The 22,206-nt window shown below is 44.6% G+C and overlaps 1 protein-coding gene across 1 annotated transcript in view; it reads left to right on the forward strand.

Moving 5' to 3' along the window:
• Positions 1 to 1,965: 1,965 nt before the first annotated feature.
• LOC144499897 (52 kDa repressor of the inhibitor of the protein kinase-like) overlaps positions 1,966 to 22,206 on the forward strand; it is a 28,111-nt gene continuing 7,870 nt past the window's right edge. The window contains exons 1-2 of the mRNA XM_078222561.1: positions 1,966 to 2,216; positions 21,578 to 21,698. Of these exons, the coding sequence (XP_078078687.1) occupies positions 2,125 to 2,216; positions 21,578 to 21,698 (213 nt within the window). The 5' untranslated portion in view covers positions 1,966 to 2,124. The remainder of the gene's footprint in view (positions 2,217 to 21,577; positions 21,699 to 22,206) is intronic.

The raw sequence follows: 22,206 nt of genomic DNA on the forward strand, positions 1-22,206 counted from the left end.
TCTGGTTCACTAATGTCCTTTAGTGGAGGAAATCTGACGTCCTTCCCTGGTTCGGACCATATGTGACTCCGGATGCACAGCAATGTAATTGACTCTCAACTGTCCTCTTGGCTGAACAAGTCAACTCAGTTCAAGGGCAATTAGGGATGGGCAATAAATGTTGGCCCAGATCGCAGTTCTAACATGCCACGTGCACTCCTGGAGGTTTCACCATTTGACTTGCCCCCGCACTCCAGCCATTAGCCTGCCTTCCCACGCCAACTGCAAAGCAAGATTCATTATCCAATGGGATGATGCTCGATTGTCAGCCAAACAGACTTTTATTCCTCCCTCTTCTCCCCTACTTTCAATACTCTCATATTTGATAAGAGAAAATGGTTGAAGAAAATTGTTTTTAAAACTATTTTTTTAATGTTCTGATGATTTTTTTTCTCCAAGATTGCACACAGTGGTGTCCTGGGGATTGATATTCAATTGGCAGTACGACTCAGAATGTGCCAGGAGGAAATTGAATGATTAATGACATGTATTGGTATACAGTGAAAAGTATTGTTTCCTGTGCGTCATACAGACAAAACATACCATTCAAGAGTACATAAAGAAGGAGAGGGTGCAGAATGTAGCATTGCAGTCATAGCTAGGGTATAAAGATCAACTTAATGTAAGGTCGGTCCATTCAAAAGTCTGATGGCAGCAAAGAAAATTTCAAATTTATTTATTTGGCACAAGTAAGGCTTACATTAACACTGCAATGAAGTTACTGTGAAATTTCCCTAGTCGCCACAGTCCGGCACTTGTTCGGGTCAATGCACCTAACCAGCACGTCTTTCAGAATGTGGGAGGAAACGGGAGCATCCGGAGGAAACCCATGCAGACTCGGGGAGAACGTGCAAACTCCACACAGTCAGTGGCCCAAGCTAGGAATCGAACCCAGAACCCTGGTGCTGTGAAGCAGCAGTTCTAACCACTGTGCTACCATGCCGATATGTTCGGGGTGCGTGGAGTCCTTGATTATGCTGGCTGCTTTTCTGAGGCAGCGGGAAGTCCCAGGTGGAGTCAATGGATGGGAGGCTGGTTTGCGTGATGGGCTGGACTTCGATCACGACCCTTTTGTAGTTTTATTATGGTTTTGGTCAGAGCAGTGTCAAGCTATGATACAACCAGAAAGGATGCTTTCTATGGTGCATCTGTAAAAATCGGTGAGAACTATAGTAGACATGCTGAATTTCCTTAGCTTCCTGAGAAAGTAGACAAGATGAGAGGTCACACGACACCAGGTCCAAAAGGGTCATCTGGACTTGAAACTTTTTTCTCTCCTTACAGGTGCAGCCAGACCTGCTAAGATTTTCCAGCGTTTTCTCTTTTGGTTATAATCCAGAAGGTTTATTTGAAATCAATTATAGTCCTGTTGGACTGTAACCTGGTGTCCTGTCATCTTGTCCACTCCAGTCCAACATCATGTCCACCTGAAGGAGTAGAGGTGCTGGTGGGCAAGAGTGACTGCATAGGGGTTACTGGGAGAAACACAGTAAGAAGTCTTAACACCAGGTTAAAGTCCAACAGGTTTATTTGGTAGCAAACGCCACGAGCTTTCGGAGCGTGCTGCTCCTTCGTCAGGTGGAGTGGGAGATGTGCTCACAAACAGGGCAGGACTCAATTTACAGAATAATTGAGTTTGTGTCTCTGTATGCCCTGTTTGTGAGCACATCTCCCACTCCACCTGACCAAGGAGCAGCACGCTCCGAAAGCTAGTGGCTTTTGCTACCAAATAAACCTGTTGGACTTTAACCTGGTGTTGTTAGACTTCTTACTGTGTTTACCCCAGTGCAACGGCGGCATCTCCACATCGTTACTGGGGGGGAGGTGGGGGAAAAAAACTTGTACAGCCAGCTGAGGGTGTGCCGCGTGGCACTGTGGGATAGAGGAGGACCGGCGTGCTCCTCCTGCGTAACCACGCACGGCGTCACGCCGGGGCACGTCCGCGTCCCGGAGCTCGGGCCATTTTCAGTCGTTCGGCGGCGGCCGCCTGTCAGCCTGAGGCCCGCTGAGCCCCGGAGAGAGAGAGAGAGATAGTGCGGGCGGAGCAGGGAAACAAGCAGCGAGCAGCAAGGCGATCCGGACACCATGCCGAACTTCTGCGCGGCGCCCAACTGCAGCAGGAAAAGCACCAACTGCCCCGACATCCCTTTCTTCAGGTTCCCCAAAGACCCCGAGAGGTGAGGCGGCCTCGCGCCTGTTACTGGAATGTTCTGCCGCCTGTCGAACATGGCAAGGGGGTGGGGGAAGCGGGATAAAACCTCCTCGCTGCGTATTTAATATCAAATCTGTCTTCCTCTGTTTCCTCCATCCTGCTCCCCCACCCCCCCATAACAAACATGTCGGATGGAGCGAAGTGCGCATGCGCGCCCTTCTGTCTGTCTTTCTCCCTCTCTGTATTTCTCTTAAAGGGACACACACACTTTCCAGTTCTCTCCCCCCCACCCACCCCAATCCCCCCCACTCTCCCTTCCTGGCTATGACTGTAACATTCTGCACTCTCTCCTTTCCTTTGTCTGTATAGTGCGCAAGAAACAATATTTTTCACTGTATCCTAATACATGTGACAATAATAAATCAAATCAAAATCCCCCCCCCCCCCCCACTGGCTGGGGTGGCATCTCTTTTTTTAATTTAGCCAGCACTACCAAACCAAGCTTTTCCACTTAGTGACAATTCGCTCTACCCTGGCTGATTCAGCTTAGGGTGGCCTCTTTTTAGGTCAAACCAAATAAACAAACTCAAATTAAGTCAGGACAAAGTAAAACGGGCAGCTCCCCAAAAGGAGGGGGAACAGCCCGAACAGAAATCAAAGTACAAAGGAAACTTGAAAACATCAAATTAAAATGTAATTATCAGGGTTCAGCTTAGGGTGGTGACATGAGCTTTTTTAAGTTTATTTATTAGTGTCACAAGTAGGCTTACATTAACACTCACTGCGGATAGCGATGAGGACCTTCAGAGGATACAGTAGGATATAAATCGGTTGGAGACTTGGGCGGTGAGATGGCAGATGAAGTTTAATTCAGACAACTGTGAGGTAATGCATTTTGGAAGGTCTAATACAGATGGAAAATATACAGTAAATGGCAGAACCCTCAAGAGTATTGATAGGCAAAGGGATCTGGGTATACAGGTACACAGGTCACTGAAAGTGGCAACGCAGGTGGAGAAGCTAATCAAGAAGGCATACAGCATACTTGCCTTCATCGGCCGGGGCACTGAGTTTAAAAATTGGCAAGTCATGTTGTAGCTTTATAGTACCTTAATTAGGCCGCACTTGGAATATAGCATTCAATTCTGGTCGCCACACTACCAGAAGGATGTGGAGGCTTTGGAGATTTACCAGGATGTTGCCTGGTATGGAGGGCATTAGCTATGAGGAGAGGTTGGAGAAACTTGGTTTGTTCTCACTGGAACGACGGAGATTGAGGAGCAACGTGATAGAAGTCTACAAGATTATGAGGGGCATGGACAGAGTGGATAGTCAGAAGCTTTTTCCTCGGGTGGAAGAGTCAATTACTAGGGGACATAGGTTTAAGGTGCGAGAGGCAAGATTTAAAGAAGATGTGCGAGAGGGTGGTGGGTGCCTGGAACTTGCTGCCAGGGCAGGTAGCGCAAGCAGATACGATAGTGACTTTTAAGGATTTTAGTTCAGTTGGGCAGCTTGGTTGGTGCAGGCTTGGAGGGCCGGTTCCTGCGCTGTAATTTTCTTTGTTCTTTGCAATTAAGTTACTGTGAAAATCCCCTGGTCGCCACACTCCGCTGTCTGTTCGGATACACTGAGGGAGAATTTAGTATGGCCGATGCACCTAACAGGCACTTCTTTCGGACTGTGGGAGGAAACCACAGTATAATGTACTTGTAGATTCATAAAAGCCCTACAGTGCAGAAGGAGGCCATTCAGCCCGTCGAACCTACACTGACAACAATCCTACCCAGGCCCTATCCCCATAGCCGCATGCATTTACCCTAGCTAATCTCCCTGACAAGGGGCAATTCAACATGGCCAATCCACCTATCCCGCACAACTTTGGACTGTGGGAGCAATCTGGAGGAAATCCACACAGACATGGGGAGAATGTGCAAATTCCACACAGTCACCCGAGGATGGAATTGAACCCGAGTCCCTAGCGCAGTGCTAACCTCTGTGCCACCATAGTGCCCACTTGTATTTTATTCAGCTGCTGATCTCTCCCGCCCCGCCCCTGTATGTTTCATGAGATGTGAATGTAGCTGGCAACTCCCAACACATCCCTTGAACTGAGTGGCTTACTTGGGCATTTCAACCAATTGCTGTAGGTCTGGAGTCACATGTAGGTAAGACGGTAAGGGCCTATGGGATCCAGGGCAAATTGGATCCGAAATTGGATTACTGGCAGGAGGCAGAGGATGTTGGTTGAAAGTTGTTTTTGTGACCGGAAGCTTGTGTCCAGTGGTGTACCACAGGAATTAGTGCTAGGTACCTTGCTATTTGTAGAGTACACTAATGATCTAGGTGGGAATGTGGGGATTATGATCAGTAAATTTGCAGATGACACAAAAATTAGTGGTGTTGTAAATAGTGAGGATGAAAGCCTTAGATTACAGCGTGATATAGATGCACCAAACAGTGGCAAATGGAATTTAACCATGAAAAATGTGAGGTGATGTATTTGGAAGTACTAATAAGGCAAGAGAATACGCGATGAACAGCAGGATGGGGTCCATGGCCATAGGCTCCTGAAGGAAACAGAACAGGTAGGAACAAAGGAAATAGGAGCGAGATTAGGCAATTCAGCCCTTCGAGCCCATTCCACCATTCTATATGATCATGGCTGATCTCCATCTCATCCTAACTCCACTTCCCTGCCTTTTCCCCGTAGCCCTTTATCCCACTTTTGATCAAATATTTATCTCTCGAATCCATTTATTCTGCATCCACTTCACTCTGGGGCAGTGAGTTCCATAGATTCACAACCTTCTGTGAGAAGTAGCTTCTCCTTATCTCTGTCTTGAACCTCCCCCCTCTTATTCTACAACTTTGACCTCTTGTCCTAGACTGTTCTAGAAGGGGGAACATTTCTTTGTCAATCCCATTGGGTATTTTGTATACCTCAATCAAGTTCCCCTCTCATTCTTCTGTACTCCAGTGAGTACAATCCCAAGCTACTCAACCGCCCCTCAAACGACAGCCCCATCAAACCTGGAATCAATCTAGTGAATTTCTTCTGAACAACCTCCAGTGCCACCATATCCTTCCTCAAAGGACTCACCTGATGAAGCAGCAGCGCTACAAAAGCTCGTGCTACCAAATAAACCTGTTGGACTTTAACCTGGTGTTGTGAGACTTCTTACTGTGCCCATCCCAGTCCAACGCCAGCAACTCTACATCATGGTTTCCTCAAAGAAGGTGACCAAAACTGAACACAATACTCCAAGTGTGGTCTCACCAATGCCTAATACAATTGTAACAACACTTCTCTACTTTTATACTCTAGACCCTTTGCAATAAATGCCAAGATTATTTGCCTTCCTTATAACATTCTACACCTGCGTACCCACTTTCTGAGACTCGTGCACAAGGGCACTCAGATCCCTCCGCACAGATGCCTTTTGAATCTGTTTCCCATTTAAATAGTAATTTGCCCTTTTATTTTTCCGGCCAAAATGGATAACCTCGCATTTATCCACATGAAACTCCATCTGCCAGATTCTGGCCCATTCCTCTAGCCTGTCAATGTCCATTTGTAAACTTGTTAATCTCATCACAGTCTGCTTTCCCACCTATTTTCGTGTCATTAGCAAATGTTGCTACGTTACACTCTGTCCCTGCTTGTAGACCATTGTATCATACAGATTGTAAATAGTTGTGGTCCAAGAATTGAACCCTGCGGGACCCCACCATTTGCAGATCGCCAACTGGAGGAGGACCCAGTTATCCCAACCCTCTGTTTTCTATCAGTCAGCCAATCCTCAATCCAAGCCACTATTTTACCCCAACCCCTTGGCATCTAACCTACTGAATCAGTCCCTTGTGTGACCCTTATCAAATGACTTCTGGAAGTTCAGATAGATCACATCCACAGGATCCCCAATAAGGTGGTTAAAAAGACATTTGAGATACTTGCCTTTAATCGAGGTATAGAATATATGAACAAAGATGTTGTGATGGACCTGTATAAAATGCTTGTTAAGCCACAGTTAGAATACTGTGTACAGTTCTGGTTGCCACACTATAGGAAGGATGTGATTGCACAAGAGTGCGGAGGAGATTCACCAGGATGTTGCCTGAACTGGAGCGTTTCAGCTATGGAGAAAAGTTGGTTAGGCTGCGGTTGTTCTCCTTAGAGCAGAGAAAGCCGAGGGAGAAAACCTGATTGAGATGTACAATGTTATGAGGGGGATAGACAGGAAGAAACTCCTCTCCTTAGTAGAGGGGTCAATAACCAGGGGCTATAGATTTAAGGTAAGGGGTGGAAGATTTAGAGGGGAAACATTTTCAACCAGAGGGTGATGGGATCCTGGAACTCACTGCCTGAAAGGGTGGTAGAGGTGGGAACCTCACAACATTTAAGAAGCATTTAGATGAGCACTTGAAACACCATAGCGTACAAAGCTACGAACCAAGTGTTGGAAAATGGGATTAGGATAGGACAGGTGCTTGATGGCCAGTCTAGGCATGATGGGCCAACGGCCGCTTTCTAATCTGTAAAATTGTATGATTCCGAACCAGACTGGCTAACGATGGCAGATTTCCTTCCCCGAAGGAAATTAATGAACCAAGATGAGTTTCTGTGACAGTGGATGATAATTGTCACAGTCACCATTACTAAGATTAGTTTTATAATCCAGATTTATCAATTGATTTTAAATTCCACGAGCTGCCAGGGTGGAATTTGAACCCGTATCCCCAGAGCATTAGCCTGAACCTCTGGATTACTGCTTCACAGCGCCAAAGACTCGGGTTTGATTCATGGCTTGGGTCACTGTCTGTGCGGAGTCTGCACGTTTTCCCCGTGTCTACATGTGTTTCCTCCGGGTGCTCTGGTTTCCTCCCACAGTCAGAAAGACATGCTGGTTAGATGCATTGGCCGTGCTAAATTCTCCCTCAGTGTATCCGAACAGGCACCGGAGTGTGGCGACTAGGGGATTTTCACAGTAACTTAATTGCAGTGTTAATGTAAGCCTACTTGTGACACTAATAAATAAACTTTTACTAGTCCAGCAGCATTACCCCCTTTGTCCCATTATGGTTTCACAGGGCATGATTTGAAGCCTGGCTGCTGTATGATTGTAGGGAATTGCGGCCACCAACTGTGCATGCAACAAGATCCCCAAGGGGTTTAGCGTGGAAAGATTTGAAGTGTGTTTGCTGTTTTGAATGGTTCAAGGTTCAACAAATGGCAATGGGATGATGATTAGATTGTCTGTTTCAGTGATGGTCATTGGGAGATAACTGCTTTGCTTTTTGTAAAAGTGATGTGGGGATCTGTTGCGTCCGTCTACAAGGTGGGCCTCAGGTTAACATCTCCTCTGAAAGATGACATACATCTCTGATGACGGTGCCTGTGTCCTGAAGTGCTAGTTATATTTAGATAAAAGCAAATTACTTTGCATGCTGGAATCTGAAACAAAATCAAAAAGTACTGGAAAATCTCAGCAGGTCTGATAGCATCTGTGGAGAGAATAGAGCCAATGTTTCGAGTCTGGTTCTGACCAAGGGTCAGGATATTGAATTTGATCAGCCATGATCAAAGTGAATGGCGGAACATGTGTGAAGATCCAAATGGCCTCCTCCTGCTCCTATTTTCCATGTTTCTATGTTGTTCGACCTGCTGAGATTTTCCAGCATTTTCTGTTTTTGTGCCAGGTATAATTGACTGGCGCTGAAGTCTCTGGAGTGGGGCCAGATCTGACAACCTTCTTATTCTGAGATGAGTGTTATCGGTGGGCTTTGTATCATCATCAAATTTTGAAGTATTCCCGCTGTACACCAAGGACTATATAGAAACCCTACAGTGCAGAAGGAGGCCATTCGGCCCATCGAACCATTGATAATGTGGAGATGTCGGCGTTGGACTGGGGTCAACACAGTAAGAAGTCTGACAACACCAGGTTAAAGTCCAACAGGTTTATTTGGCAGCACAAGCCACTAGCTTTTGGAGCGCTGCCCCTTCATCAGGTGAGTGAGTGGGAGTTGTGTTCACAAAGCGGGCATATAAAGACACAAACTCAATTTACAAGATAATGGTTGGAATGCAAGTCTTTACAGGTAATCAAGTCTTAAAGGTACAGACAATGTGAGTGGAGAAAGGGTTAAGCACAGGTTAAAGAGATGTGTATTGTCTCCAGCCAGGACAGTTAGTGAGATTTTGCAAGCCCAGGCAAGTCGTGGGGGTTACAGATAGTGTGACATGAACCCAAGATCCAGGTTGAGGCCGTCCTCAAGTTATGTTGTCAAATGCAAATTTTTTTTCTTCCATGGGTTCTGAACTTTTTAATGTAATTAAAACATATAGCTAAATAAATAAAATTTATGGTATACCCCTGCAAAATAACAATCCAAAATGCATATATCAGTTTTTAGGCAATGATGTATGATCTGGAATGCTGTGACTGAAAAGTTGGTGCAAGCAGATTGAATTGTAACTTTCGAAAGGAAATTGGACACGTGGAAAGGTGAAATTTGTAGGAATACAAGGAAAGACAGTAGAGTGAGACAAATTGGAAAGCTCTTTCAGTGAGCTGACACAGGGTGATGGGCAAAATAGTGGCCTCCTGTCTTGTATGATTCTACAATTGAAAATAACCCATTCAACCCAACTTGCATGATGGCATTTTACTCTCCATGCAAGCAAGCAGTTCTAATCACATACCCATCATTTTCCTTCACACAGCTCTTAAACCCCTTTTTCTGAATCCAACTTTCCAATCTAATCTTGAATGCCTGCCTAAATCATTAACTCTGGAACCGTATTGCTGTTAAGAGGTTTCTCCTGCTCTGTTTTTTACATTTAATCTGTGATCTTTTGTTCTTGACCCCTCAGCTGCTGGGAACTTGTTTTCCCTGTCCAACTGCCTTTTAGTTTCCATCATCTTGGATCCCCACTTTAATCAGAACTAGCAAGTCTTAGCTTTTTTTAAAAAAAAATAACATTGACCTTCCAAAATTATGATAGTACCCTTGCATTTAGTGAACTGTAACATACCTAAAGTACAGCAACTATCACTGCCTGATTACTCATTTGATGAAGACAGTCTGATCTGTAAAGTTCTCAAGTAACATTTTTGAGATTTGACCACTCCGCTGAGTTAACTGAATGTAGTTGGCTTGGGAGTAACACTACAATTGACTTCAACACTACTGTTCTAGAGAAGGGAATTGGTCCATGATTCCTGTTCTTGATAGTTATCCAGTACATTGTTGGAAAGTGCATGTGTGGCTACCTGGTGAAAATTGGATTAGACTTGGCAGCAGTACTTTCATGGCCAGTAGCTGACAGATGCTCAGGCTCTTTCATTCAGGTGAGATGATGGAAGGCACCTAGTGCCAATGTAGCTACATCCCAGCAAGAGAAGAACAGTTGGCAAAAATATTTTTGGATGCAGATTTGTGCTTTGCCAGTCTTTATTTTCAGTCCAGAGAGCAAATTATTAGAGCTAGGTATTTTTGAAGGAAGGGATTACAGCAAACCCCAACACTATCTTGTCTAACATGTACAGAAACCTTGCAGCCAGAATTACTGAACAACAGGTAATAGTGGGAACACTGATTGTATTTGGCTAAGAGTATGTCCCACTGGCACCATAGCTGAGATGTGGAGATGCCTGGGACTGGGGTAAGCACATTAAGAAGTCTCACAACACCAGGTTAAAGTCCAACAGGTTTATTTGGTGCTACCAAATAAACCTGTTGGACTTTAACCTGTGTTGTGAGACTTCTTACTGACCATAGCTGAGATCAGTTAATCTGGCTCAGACCTGGTCTGAGGCTGAAGAGCACGTCCTGAAATTACCCATTGAATCATTCCGAGGACCATTAAGTGAGTTTTATTTTGAATGCCATTTTACTAATCTGAATGTTGCATGAGTTCATTTGCATCCCTCCCTTGTTCAGCTGCTGGGAAACATACCATTTTTGGTAAGAGAAAGAGACACATTAAAACGAATTGAAACTGCTGTTCAACAAAATTTTCAGCATTTTTCTTTCTCTTCCCACTCTGCCATCTCCCATTTAAGATGTTTATTTTGACCTGTTATTCTCTGCTTATTCGAAACGTGCATTATTCTCCCAAAAAATCTGCTATCCCTTTGGGGGGGACACGTATTTATGCTATTATTAAAAAGGTTACCTCATCCATGCTTGTATTCATTCTTTCATGCATTTTCTAGTCTCTTTTTACCTTGTGAAAATCTGTACTGTTAACTGCTATGCTTGTTCTACCTAACCTCTTAAATCGAGGTCTAACTGTTGAAGTTTGAGGAGTAAATATAGAAGCAATTCCCTTTGTCTCGTAGATAATAAATTGGCTGTTTAGTTTCCATTCTCTGCAAATACATCCTGAAAGCATTCTTTTTTTCTATTTGCGAGAGGGGCAAAGTATCAATGATTAGCATCTTTTGAGTAAAATTTCAGGCAGGTAGCTTTCATTTTTCTGACCAACACTATTCCAGTATGTTTTAAGCCACTTATGACTTGGTTTGGATAAACCTCCTGATACAATTTTTCTGACTTTTTCTCTGTTTGCTGTAACCAAGCTGATTACACTCGGGAAGAATGATGGGCTTTAGATATCATTTGTCATCTGTTTAAATGCAAAGATTAGAATACATAGAATCCAATAAGCAGGAAGAATTTGTTAAGGTTGTCGTGAGTCTAGCTGTGCACTGAGCTACTGTGGAATGCATGGAAGATATGCCAAAGTCTTCTCTCAAAATCTACAACAGAACTCCACTTTGCCATCATGGAGTATAGTGGAAATTCACATACTAGTTTGGACTACATTTTTAGCTTTTAATTCATCTAATGAGATTACAGTGCCAATTCAAGTTCCTAAATTTTCCCATTTTAAAAATGGAATTTGCTAGCACCCCAACTCTTGAACCTGATGCCCTGATTTTCGCTTCAAGAGCTGCACAGATACTAAGTTCTACCAGGTCCTTGACATCCAGGTAACAACTCTACCCAGGTTTGATCAAGAATCCAGGGTCCTTCAAAACTTGACTCGGTGCTTTGCTTCCATTTTCTCTGTATTTTGCAAAGATTTAATGAAAATCTATAAGGAACAAAGCTATCATCTGAACTCAAACTGATCTTATTCATTCATGATGATAAAAAAAAATCACCTGGCCACTTTGTAAGAGCAGGATTAGGCCAGTTTGTCCCTTGAGTTCTGTTCCATTATTGGATGAGATTATGACAGATCTGTGTCTAATTCCATATCCTTTGCTCTGCATGAATTTAACATTTACTATTGATTTAACATCAGTTGCCATTTACTGAAGAGAATTCCACGCTTTGTATCATGTTGCTGTTTATATGCATGCAAACCTGTGCCCATTTCTCAACATTACAACAATGACTACACTTCAAAGGTACTTCAATGGCTATAAAGCACATTGCGATGTCTACTGTTTTGAAAAGCTCTATATAAATGCAAGTTTTATTTTTAAATACAGATTTTGTTTTCATAGATCAAGCCTTCTCACTATATCCCTTCAATTCTCATCGATCCGGAAGTGGCAACAGTTTTCTTATGAACCCATTTATATTGTTTACATAGTTGCTCTTACTAGCTAGTTTTACAATCCATTTGCCCTTTGGAAGAAGCTCTTCCTGATTATCCTTTAATGCTCCTAACCTTTAACCATATTGAACAATTTACTCTGATTGTTCTTTTAGTTTACTAGTTAGATTACAGCATCATAGCATTTCTCATTTTCCTTGTAATTTCTCAATCACCTTATTCAAGACGACCTTCCAATGGCTGTACTATTGCACCATTATTTGAATGAGATTTGATTTTAAAAAGTACAATCCCTTCGGGCAAACCGGTATAAGACCTGCTATTATGATTGAGGAGAATATGCTACTTTAAGTCACTTTCAGAAGTATTTCAAAAATACTTTTAGTATTGCACAAAGGTCATGTATAGGATAGTCTTTGAAGAACATTCATGAACCAATTGACAAGTATTTAGGTTTGATCTATGAAAAGCTATCCGGGATCTAAAACACAGGTGCAATCTCAGGAAAAGGAGTTGATCATTTAGAACTAAGATGAGGAAAAATTACCTCACTTAAAGGTTAAAATTCTCTGCCTCAGAGCTATGGATGCTGCTTCAGTAATACACTTAAGACTGGGATAGACAGATTTTTGATCTTTTGGAATCGTGGATTATGGTGATTGGACAGTAAATCAGCCATGATTGTACTGAATGACAAATACATTTTGGTGGGCCACGTGGTCTCATCCGGATTTCTTGTGTTCTTGAATATGATATCTATAAAGAAAAGAAATGTGGATTTATATAGAGCTTTTAAAGTTTATTTATTAGTGTCACAAGTAGGCTTACATTAACACTGCAAGAATTGACTGCGAAAATCCCCTAGTCGCCACTCTGGTGCATGTTCGGGAACACTGAGGGAGAATTTAGCATGGCCAATGCACCTAACCAGCACGTCTGTAGGACTGTGGGAGGAAACCCATGCAGGCATGGGGAGAACGTGCAGACTCTGCAGAGTGACCCAAGCCAGGAATCAAACTCGGATCCCTAGTGCTGAGGAAGCAGTGCTAACCATGTGCTACTGTGCTGCCCATAATGTGTATAATTTTTATGTATGTTACGTAGAGATATAATGTATTTTAGATAATTCTTTTGTATAATGTAGTGATTTTCACAACCTAAGAACATCCCAAAGTACTTTAGAAGTGTTTGCAAGGGAAAGACATCATGTCTGCTTTTTGCAGTTTTAAGAAATTTAATTTTATAATTAAACTATTACTTTTAAGATGTGGAGATGCCGGTGTTGGACTGGAGTGGACAAGGTGAGAGTCACACGGCACCAGGTTATGGTCCAACAGCTTTATTTGAAATCACAAGCTGCATTTATTAGCTTATTAAAACCTGTTGGACTATAACCTGGTGTCGTGTGGCCTCATTTTATTTTTAAGAGTCCAATTGAAAATCTCTTGGTCACAGCAAACTAGGACACCCTTTTAATCCAATTGAGTGATGCTAGGTTAGCAACATAGCCATTGCCTGCAGGAGTGTCTGGGAGCACTGACAGCTTGTAGCTGATGAATGGCAATTATGTGTGTACATTTTGGCGCGTTGGCGCGGCGCATTGTGGTATAGCGGAGGAGCAGTTTGACCTCCCAAGCCGCTTGTGTAGCAGAGCAACCCTGTGCGAAGGGAAGCGGCGCCGTTGCTTCAGGGACGGGAGATAAAACCCCACCTTCTCAAAAAAAAGAGAAAGCAATAATAAATAAATAAAACCTGAAAAGAAAAATGCCGAATTTTTGCGCGGCTCCGAACTGTAGCCGGGGAGCACCAACTACCCGGACCTACCTTTCTTCAGGTTTCCCAGAGACCCTGAGAGGTGAGGACCCGACATTTATCAATGTTATTTTTTTTAAAAAATAAAATCATCCTATCGGGAAAAAACCCCGCACAGTTCGGGGATGTGGAGAATTGCCGTGGCGCCTGCTCTGGGTGTTCAGTCGAGCGGGCAGTGATGTTGCTCCAAAATTTATCCTCGGGCTTGTGTTCCCACCTCCTGTCGCTAGGCCTCGTCATCCAGGGTGGGCGGGAGGAGGGGCGCATGCGCACAACCCGCCATTCCCCTCCACAGCATGTATGTACAACAAACAGGCTCCCACTACTCCATCCTCTTTACCCCTCCATGATGTGAAGATGCCGGCCTTGGACTGGCGTGGGCACAGTAAGAAGTCTCATAACACCAGGGTAAAGTCCCAACAGGTGACTCGCCTGATGAAGGAGCAGTGCTCCGAAAGCTTGTGATTCCAAATAATTAAGGATCCCATACACGCCGGACATTCTCTCTTCCACCTTCTTCCGTTGGGAAAAAGATACAAAAGTTTAGAGGTCAAGTACCAACCGACACAAGAACAGCTTCTTCTCTGCTGCTATCAGACTTTTGAATGGACCCACCTTGCATTAAGTTGATCTTTCTCTACAACCTAGCTATGACTGTAGCATTATATTCTGCACTGTCTTGATTCCGTCTCTCTGAACAGTATGCTTTGTCTGTATAGCGCACAAGAAACAATACTTTTCACTGTGTGCTAATACATGTGACAATAATAAATCAAACCTGTTGGACTTTAACCTGGTGTTGTGAGACTTCTTACTTTATCCTCTTGACCGAGCTCCTCGCATCTCTCTTCATCTCGCACGATCAACATACCCTCCCATTGCTCTCTTACCCCCCCCCCATCCCATCCCCCCCACCCCCCCTCCCCATCCCCCCCCACACCCCATCCCCCCCACCCACCACCCCATCCCCACCCCCCCATCCCCACCCCCCATCCCCACCCCCCATCCCCTTCCCCACCCACCCCCATCATCCCCATCCCCCCCCACCCCCATCATCCCCATCCCCCCCCACCCCCACTCATCCCCATCCCCCCCCACCCCCATCATCCCCATCCCCCCCCAACATCCCCATCCCCCCCCACCCCCATCATCCCCATCCCCCCCACCCCCATCATCCCCATCCCCCCCCACCCCCATCATCCCCATCCCCCCCCCACCCCCATCATCCCCATCCCCCCCCCACCCCCATCATCCCCATCCCCCCCCACCCCCATCATCCCCATCCCCCCCACCCCATCATCCCATTCCCCCCCCATCCCCATTCCCCCCCACCCCCATCATCCCCATTCCCCCCCCCCACCCCCATCATCCCCATTCCCCCCCCCCACCCCCATCATCCCCATTCCCCCCCCCCACCCCCATCATCCCCATTCCCCCCCCCCACCCCCATCATCCCCATTCCCCCCCCCCACCATCCCCATTCCCCCCCCCCACCATCCCCATTCCCCCCCCCCACCCCCATCATCCCCATTCCCCCCCCCACCCCCATCATCCCCATTCCCCCCCCCCCACCCCCATCATCCCCATTCCCCCCCCCATCCCCATTCCCCCCCCCACCCCCATCATCCCCCCCACCCCCATCATCCCCACCCCCATCATCCCACCCCCCCCAATTTCAGACCAGTGTCTGCACAGTAATTGTCCACGCAGCTCCCACATCTATGTCTCCCTGGACCCTGCTTTCATTAGGACTAACTTCCATTCTCCATCTGTCGCACCTGTTCTGAAAACTTGATTTGATTAATTGTCATCACATGTATTGGGAAACAGTGAAAAGTATTGTTTTCCTGTACGCCATACAGACAAAGCATACCGTACATAGGAAAGGAGAGGGTGCAGAATGTAATGTTACAGTCATAGCTAGGGTGTAAAATGAGAGTACAAGCTAGGATTGGAGGATATGCTGGGCACAGCTTGCAAGAAGGCAGCAAAAATACAACTTTCTGTACCTGTGGTTCTGCTGCCTCACAGTGCCAGGGACCTTGGGTTTAATTCCTGGCTTGGTTCACTGCCTGTGCAGAGTCTGCATGTTCTCCGTGTCTGCGTGTGTTTCCTCTGGGTGCTCCGGTTTCCTTCCACAGTCTGAAAGACGTGCTGGTTAGGTGCATTGGCCATGCTAAATTCTCCCTCAGTGTACATGAACAGGCGCCGGAGTGTGGCGACAAGGGGATTTTCACAGTAACTTCATTGCAGTGTTAATGTAAGCTTACTTGTGACACTAATAAATACACTTTAAACTGCTGTGATTTTTCTGCTGCGCCATGGATGTTGTGTCCACCATGGTTGGTGAACCCTTGATTGTATTTGTTCCACCTTCCACATCTGCTGTCACTTGTACATAGTTCCAGTGAAGCTCGACATAAGCTCAAGGGCCAGCACCTCATGACAGAACCATAATAGGTTTCCATTGTCTTCTCCTTGCCCTGCACAAGCTCCCACATTGAATGTATCATTTTTCCATCACCAAACATATCTTCCCCTCCCCTTTCAGCATTCTAACTGGACCGCTCCCTCCGTGACAGTCTGGTTCATGCATTAATTACCCCTAACGCTCCCTTTCCTTCTTGAAGCACCTTCCCACTGCGATCTTGCCTTTTTAACCTCTTCCCTTCTCATTGTACAAGGCCCCTTGTTTTACTTGTACATTTGGTTTACTGTATTCACTCATCACAATGCAGTTACCTATGCACACTCAGATTGCACAACCACTTTGCAGAACACTTCCAATCAGCCTATTCATGTGGTCTAAAGCTTCCAGCTGCTGCATGTTTTTATTTTCTACTCCCACTCTGTCTTCCTTCTCCTCCTCTCTCCCCCCCCTCCCCCCGTTTCAGTGAAGCTCAGTGTAAGCTTGAGGAACAGCAACTCATTTCTGAACTCAACGTTTAATTCAATTCCAGACCCAAACCTTTGCCTCACTGATTTCGTCTTTTGATAATGGCTGTTATCAGCTGCAATGATTCTGCTTTTCCCATTTATATCTCCTCGAGGAGAGAGATCTTTGTTTACTTGCTCCTTTATCATCCTTTTTTGCCTTGACAACACTATTGTCTCCTTTGTCATTTAATCTCTCCTTCCGCCCTATCACATACCTTTCCTTTCGGTTTCTTTCCCACTCTTTCCCTGTCTCTGCACTTAAAAACTGTTATATCTCTAATGCTTTTCTGTTTTGATGAACAGAAGAGACATATTAATTCATATTTCCCTCCCCGTAGGTGCTGCCAAGCCCATTGAGTATTTTCTGTTCCATTCCTCTTAAATGCTATTTGCCTCAATTACTTCATACACATTCTAACCACTTTCTGGTAGTGCAGAGCTGTCCCATTTTGTCCCACTTCCCTGCTGTTTATGGTGTGGAGATGCCGGCGTTGGACTGGGGTAAACACAGTAAGAAGTCTCACAACACCAGGTTAAAGTCCAACAGGTTTATTTGGTAGCAAAAGCCACTAGCTTTCAGAGCGCTGCCTCTTCCAACAGGTGAGTGGGAGTTCTGTTCACAAACAGGGCATATAAAGACACAAACTCAATTTACAAAATAATGGTTGGAATGCAGGTAATCAAGTCTTAAAAGTACAGACAATGTGAGTGGAGAGAGCGTTAAGCACAGGTTAAAGAGAAGTGTAATTTTTACAGATATCTGTAACCCCCACAACTTCCCAGAGCTTGCAAAATTTCACTAACTGCCCTGTCTGGAGACAATACACATCTCTTTAACCTGTGTTTAACGCTCTCTCCACTCACATTGTCTGTGCCTTTAAGACTTAATTACCTGTAAAGACTCACATTCCAACCATTATCTTGTAAATTGAGTTTGTGTCTTTATATGCCATGTTTGTGAACAGAACTCCCACTTACCTGACGAAGGAGCAGCGCTCCAAAAGCTAGTGGCTTTTGCTACCAAATAAACCTGTTGGACTTTAACCTGGTGTGAGACTTCTTACTGTGTTTCTCTATGGACCATGCTTTTTGATGTGGAGATGCCGGCGTTGGACTGGGGTAAACACAGTAAGAAGTTTAACAACACCAGGTAAAAGTCCAACAGGTTTATTTGGTAGCAAACGCCACACAAGCTTTCGGAGCTCCAAGCCCCTTCTTCAGGTGAGTGTTTTTTGCAGAATTTTATTGCTTAAAAAAAAACATAACTCGTGTCTTCACTCATCAAGGCAGCTATGCAAGACAAACTAATAGTAAAGGGAATAATTTATAGTGCGTGAGATGAGAGTGCTGATTGGTTGGCAGGTTGACTCTGATTTGTATAGATGTTGCCATGTAGAATTCAGCAGGGAACAGTTAACTGCCAAACATTTGTTTCATATTCATACCAGGTTGGTCGAATCTGGTCAAGGTATTGCCCTGGGGAATGAACTAGAGAATGGCTGTACTCCAAACATTTGGTTATTTAGAAAAGGCATAACGCATGGACAGGACCCTATGTATGAATATGTATGGCTGCTAGCATGCATAAGTGAGCCGCACTGCAAGCCCGACTGATCTTAAATTGCTTTTCAGTATAATTCTTGGCACAATCAGGATTGTCTAGCAAGTGTTGCACAATTGTAGAATCACATCTAATGTCACATTGTTTTGTGTTTTGCAAATATGGGCTGGTTGAGTACAGTCAGTGCTCTGCCTGTTTGATTTGATTTATTATTGTCACATGTTTCAGTATACAGTGAAAAGTATTGTTTCTTGCATGCTATTACAGGCAAAGCATACCATTCATAGAAAATGAAAGGAGCGCAGAATGTAGTGTTACAGCCAGTGTTACAGTGTAGAGAAAGATCAAGTAGGTTCATTCAAAAGCAGGGAAGAAGCTGTTCTTGAGCCCGTTGGTACATGACCTCAGACTTTTGATTCTTTTTCCCAACGGAAGAAGGTGGAAGAGAATATGTCCGGTGTGTGTGGGGTCCTTGATTATGCTGGCTACTTTTCCGAGGCAGCGGGCAGTGTAGACAGAGTCAATGGGTGGGAGGCTGGTTTGTCGTTTCTTGCGGCCTTGGGCAGAGCAGGAGCCGTACCAAGTTGTGATACAACCAGAAAGAATGCTTTCTATGGTGAATCTGTAAAAGTTGGTGAGAGTCGTAGCTGACATGCCAAATTTCCTTAGTTTTCTGAAAAAGTAGAGGCGTTGGTGAGCTTTCTTAACTACAGTGTTGGCATGGGGGGGAAAACCAGGACAGGTTGTTGGTGATCTGGACACCTAAAAACTTGAAGCTCTCAACCATTTCTACTTCGTCCCCATTAATGTAGTCAGGGGCATGTTCTCCACTAGGCTTCCTGAAGTAGATGACAATCTCCTTCGTTTTGTTGACATGAGGGAGAGATTATTGTCATCACACCAGTTCACCGGATTCTCTGTCTCATTCCTGTACTCTCTCTTGTCATTGTTTGAGATCCGACCCACTACGGTGGTGTCATCAGCAAACTTGAAAATTGAGTTGGAGGGGAATTTGGCCTGTTGCGAAAAGCTGAAGAGATGTGCTGTCTGATATGATCACCCATTGGAACGTGAGATTCCTGGTATCACACTGGCACTGAAGTTCATATAATTGCTCATTTGTGTGATAGGTAGAATATCTTGACGGCAGCTTCCTGTTAGTGGAGAATTTCACTTGTGTTGCCATTGCATAGTAACAATGGATAGCTTCGCCTGTTGCTCAAATTTTGGAGATGCTTTACATACGGCCTTAGACACGTTCATGAGTTTCTGCGACATACAGCGAGCAATGAGCTGACCAGGTTATCCTGTAGAATGGCTTTGATTTGTCCTATTCAGCATCAAACTTGTCCAGTGAGCAAATGACTCATCCTTGTAATGTGGCTGAACGACAGATTCTCTGTTTACTAAAATTGTTCCAGCAATTTCAATTAGAAAATGTGAATCTATGATTCCACTTTTGAGATAAGGCTTGTTTACACTCAAGTGCAGACAAGCGAGGATACGAGGTCTTCCCCTATTTACTTCATTACATAAAAGCAGCTTTATTTTTTTTTGTAGGCATTGCTGGCAGGGCCAGCATTTATTACCCATCTCTATTCGCCTTGAACTAAGTGGTTTACTAGACATTATTGTGGATCTGGGGTCACGTGCAGGCTAAACTGGATAGAGTTGGCAGATTTTTCTTTCCAGAGGATATGAGGGAACCAAATGGACTTTTGCAACACTTGATGGTTGTCATAGCCGCCATCACTGATGCCTGGAGTTACAGATTTTTTCACTAATGGAATTTAAATTCCACCAGCTGCCATGGTGGAATTTGAACCTTAGAGCATTAGCATGGGTCTCTGGATTACTGGTCCAATGGAATTACCAATATGCCATCATCTTCTGCCTCCCCGCCAATCGCTGAAGACTAGAAGTTTAGACTATTGTTGAGAGATCAGAACAGGATAGCCCAAGTTTAGGGGGAGGTGATGGCCTAATAGTATTATAGAATCATAGAAACCCTACAGTGCAGAAAGAGGCCATTTGGCCTATCGAGTCTGCACCGACTACAATCCCACCCAGGCCCTAACCCCATATCCCTACATATTTACCCGCTAATTCCTCTAACCTATTCATCTCAGGACACTAAGGGGCAATTTTAGCACGGCCAATCAATCTAACCTGCACATCTTTGGACTGTGGGAGGAAACCGGAGCACCCAGAGGAAACCCACGCAGACACGAGGAGAATGTGCAAACTCCGCACAGACAGTGATCCAAGCCGGGAATCGAACCCAGGTCCCTGGAGCTGTGAAGCAGCAGTGCTAACCACTGTGCTACTGTGCCGCCCAATTATCACTAGACTGTTAATCCAGAAACTCAGCCAAAGTTCTGGGGACCCGAGTTCAAATCTTCCACAGCAGATGGTGGAATTTGAATTCAATAAAAGGAATCTGGACTTAAAGATCTCCTGATGACCATGAAACCATTATTGATTATCGGAAAAACCCGCCTGGTTCACTAATGTCCTTTAGGGAAGGAAATCTGCCCTCCTTACCTAGTCTGGCCTTCATGTGACTCTAGAGCCACAGCAATGTGGTTGACTATCAATTGCCCTCTGAAATGGACTAGCAAGCCATTCAGGCCAAGGGCAACTAGGGATAGGCAATAAATGTGGGCCAGCCAGCGATGCCCATGTCCCACAAATGAATTTTAAAAAAGGATAGACCAGTGGAATTATCCTGTTAGCAGTGGCTGTGCTTTGATTGCTCTCTTGAGGAGAATCACACTTTCCCCTCTGTTTTCCATTGTCAACTCTTCAAAGGTCACCCATACTGGAGGATGGGGAGGGGAGAGGATGGGAAAGAGTATCAATTTTCTTCATGGAGAAGGTGGCAATGTGGTTACTTGATATTCCCAGTTCTGGTGGAGGCAACCGACCAAAGCTTAAATTGATCTAGCACTTTTAATGTAGCAAAAATATGTAGTTTTTGGATTGTATATATCTTGAAGGTACCTTAATCGTATACCTATTATGGGAAAGGTTGCTGTGTCCCACAGCGGGAAGGGAGAGAGAGAGAATGTGCTACAATACAACCAGCAGCACATTTTCCAGCCTTTAGTCCGACCTTGACTGACTTTACACAGTGCTGAAGCCATGTGCTCTGTGGTTTTGTTTGGAACATACAGGGATGCTCCTTTGAAGAAATTACAGTTATAATTTATGCCACAAAAAGAGACCATTCAGCCCATGGAGTCCATATGTCTCTTTCCCATAAACAACGTACACTGAGTGTACCCATCCAGACTTGAAACGTTGGCTCTATTCTCTCTCCACAGATGCTATCAGACCTGCTGAGATTTTCCAGCATTTTCTATTTTCTTTCAGATTCCAGCATCCAAAGTATTTTGCCTTTAAACATTTATCTTCTGTTAATGAAGAAAGTTGAAATGTAAAATTCTTTTATCAAATTTTGGGTCATAAAAATCATTAGTTTTTTTTTGTGTTAATGCAGGTGCCAAAAGTGGGTGGAGAACTGTCGGAGAGCAGACCTGGAAAACCGGTCTGCTGAACAGCTTCACAAGCAATACAGATTGTGTGCGAGACACTTCGAACAATCCTTGATATGCACAAATGTGAGTTATAGTTCTCCTAGTTTATACTCTGACAAGCTGTTAGAAATAACAAAGACAAATTGGAGTAATTGTGTGGAATTAATCTGGATGTCCCAAGTCCCAGCAACTACTCTGTATGATCAAGTCTGTGCAGCTCCACCTTCTGATCTTCCAGCAGAAGAGACTCATGTGAGGTTAATAAAAAAAAGGCAGCTTGCAGACTTCCCCTGCAGGCATGTCGTTGATTGGCATCTGTTTCATGCTCCGGGCTGTCCTGTTCATCTTGGAACGGGGTAGGTCATTCAGCCCTCCAAGCCAGTACACCAATCGATGATATGCTGTAGGAACAGGGTAGCGGATTCAGCCCGTCAAGCCATATACTGTTCAGTAATACCATGCTGATGAGTAGCTCAACCACCTGCTGTTCTACATTCTTTGATGCATTTGCCCAATAAAACCTAACACCCCCTCCCAATGTGCCTGTGACACAGTGACCACGATGCTGCTTTTTGTAACTGTGCTCATTCCA

This window comes from Mustelus asterias, chromosome 10 (genome assembly GCF_964213995.1).
Source record: "Mustelus asterias chromosome 10, sMusAst1.hap1.1, whole genome shotgun sequence".
Classification (NCBI taxonomy): Eukaryota; Metazoa; Chordata; class Chondrichthyes; order Carcharhiniformes; family Triakidae; genus Mustelus; species Mustelus asterias.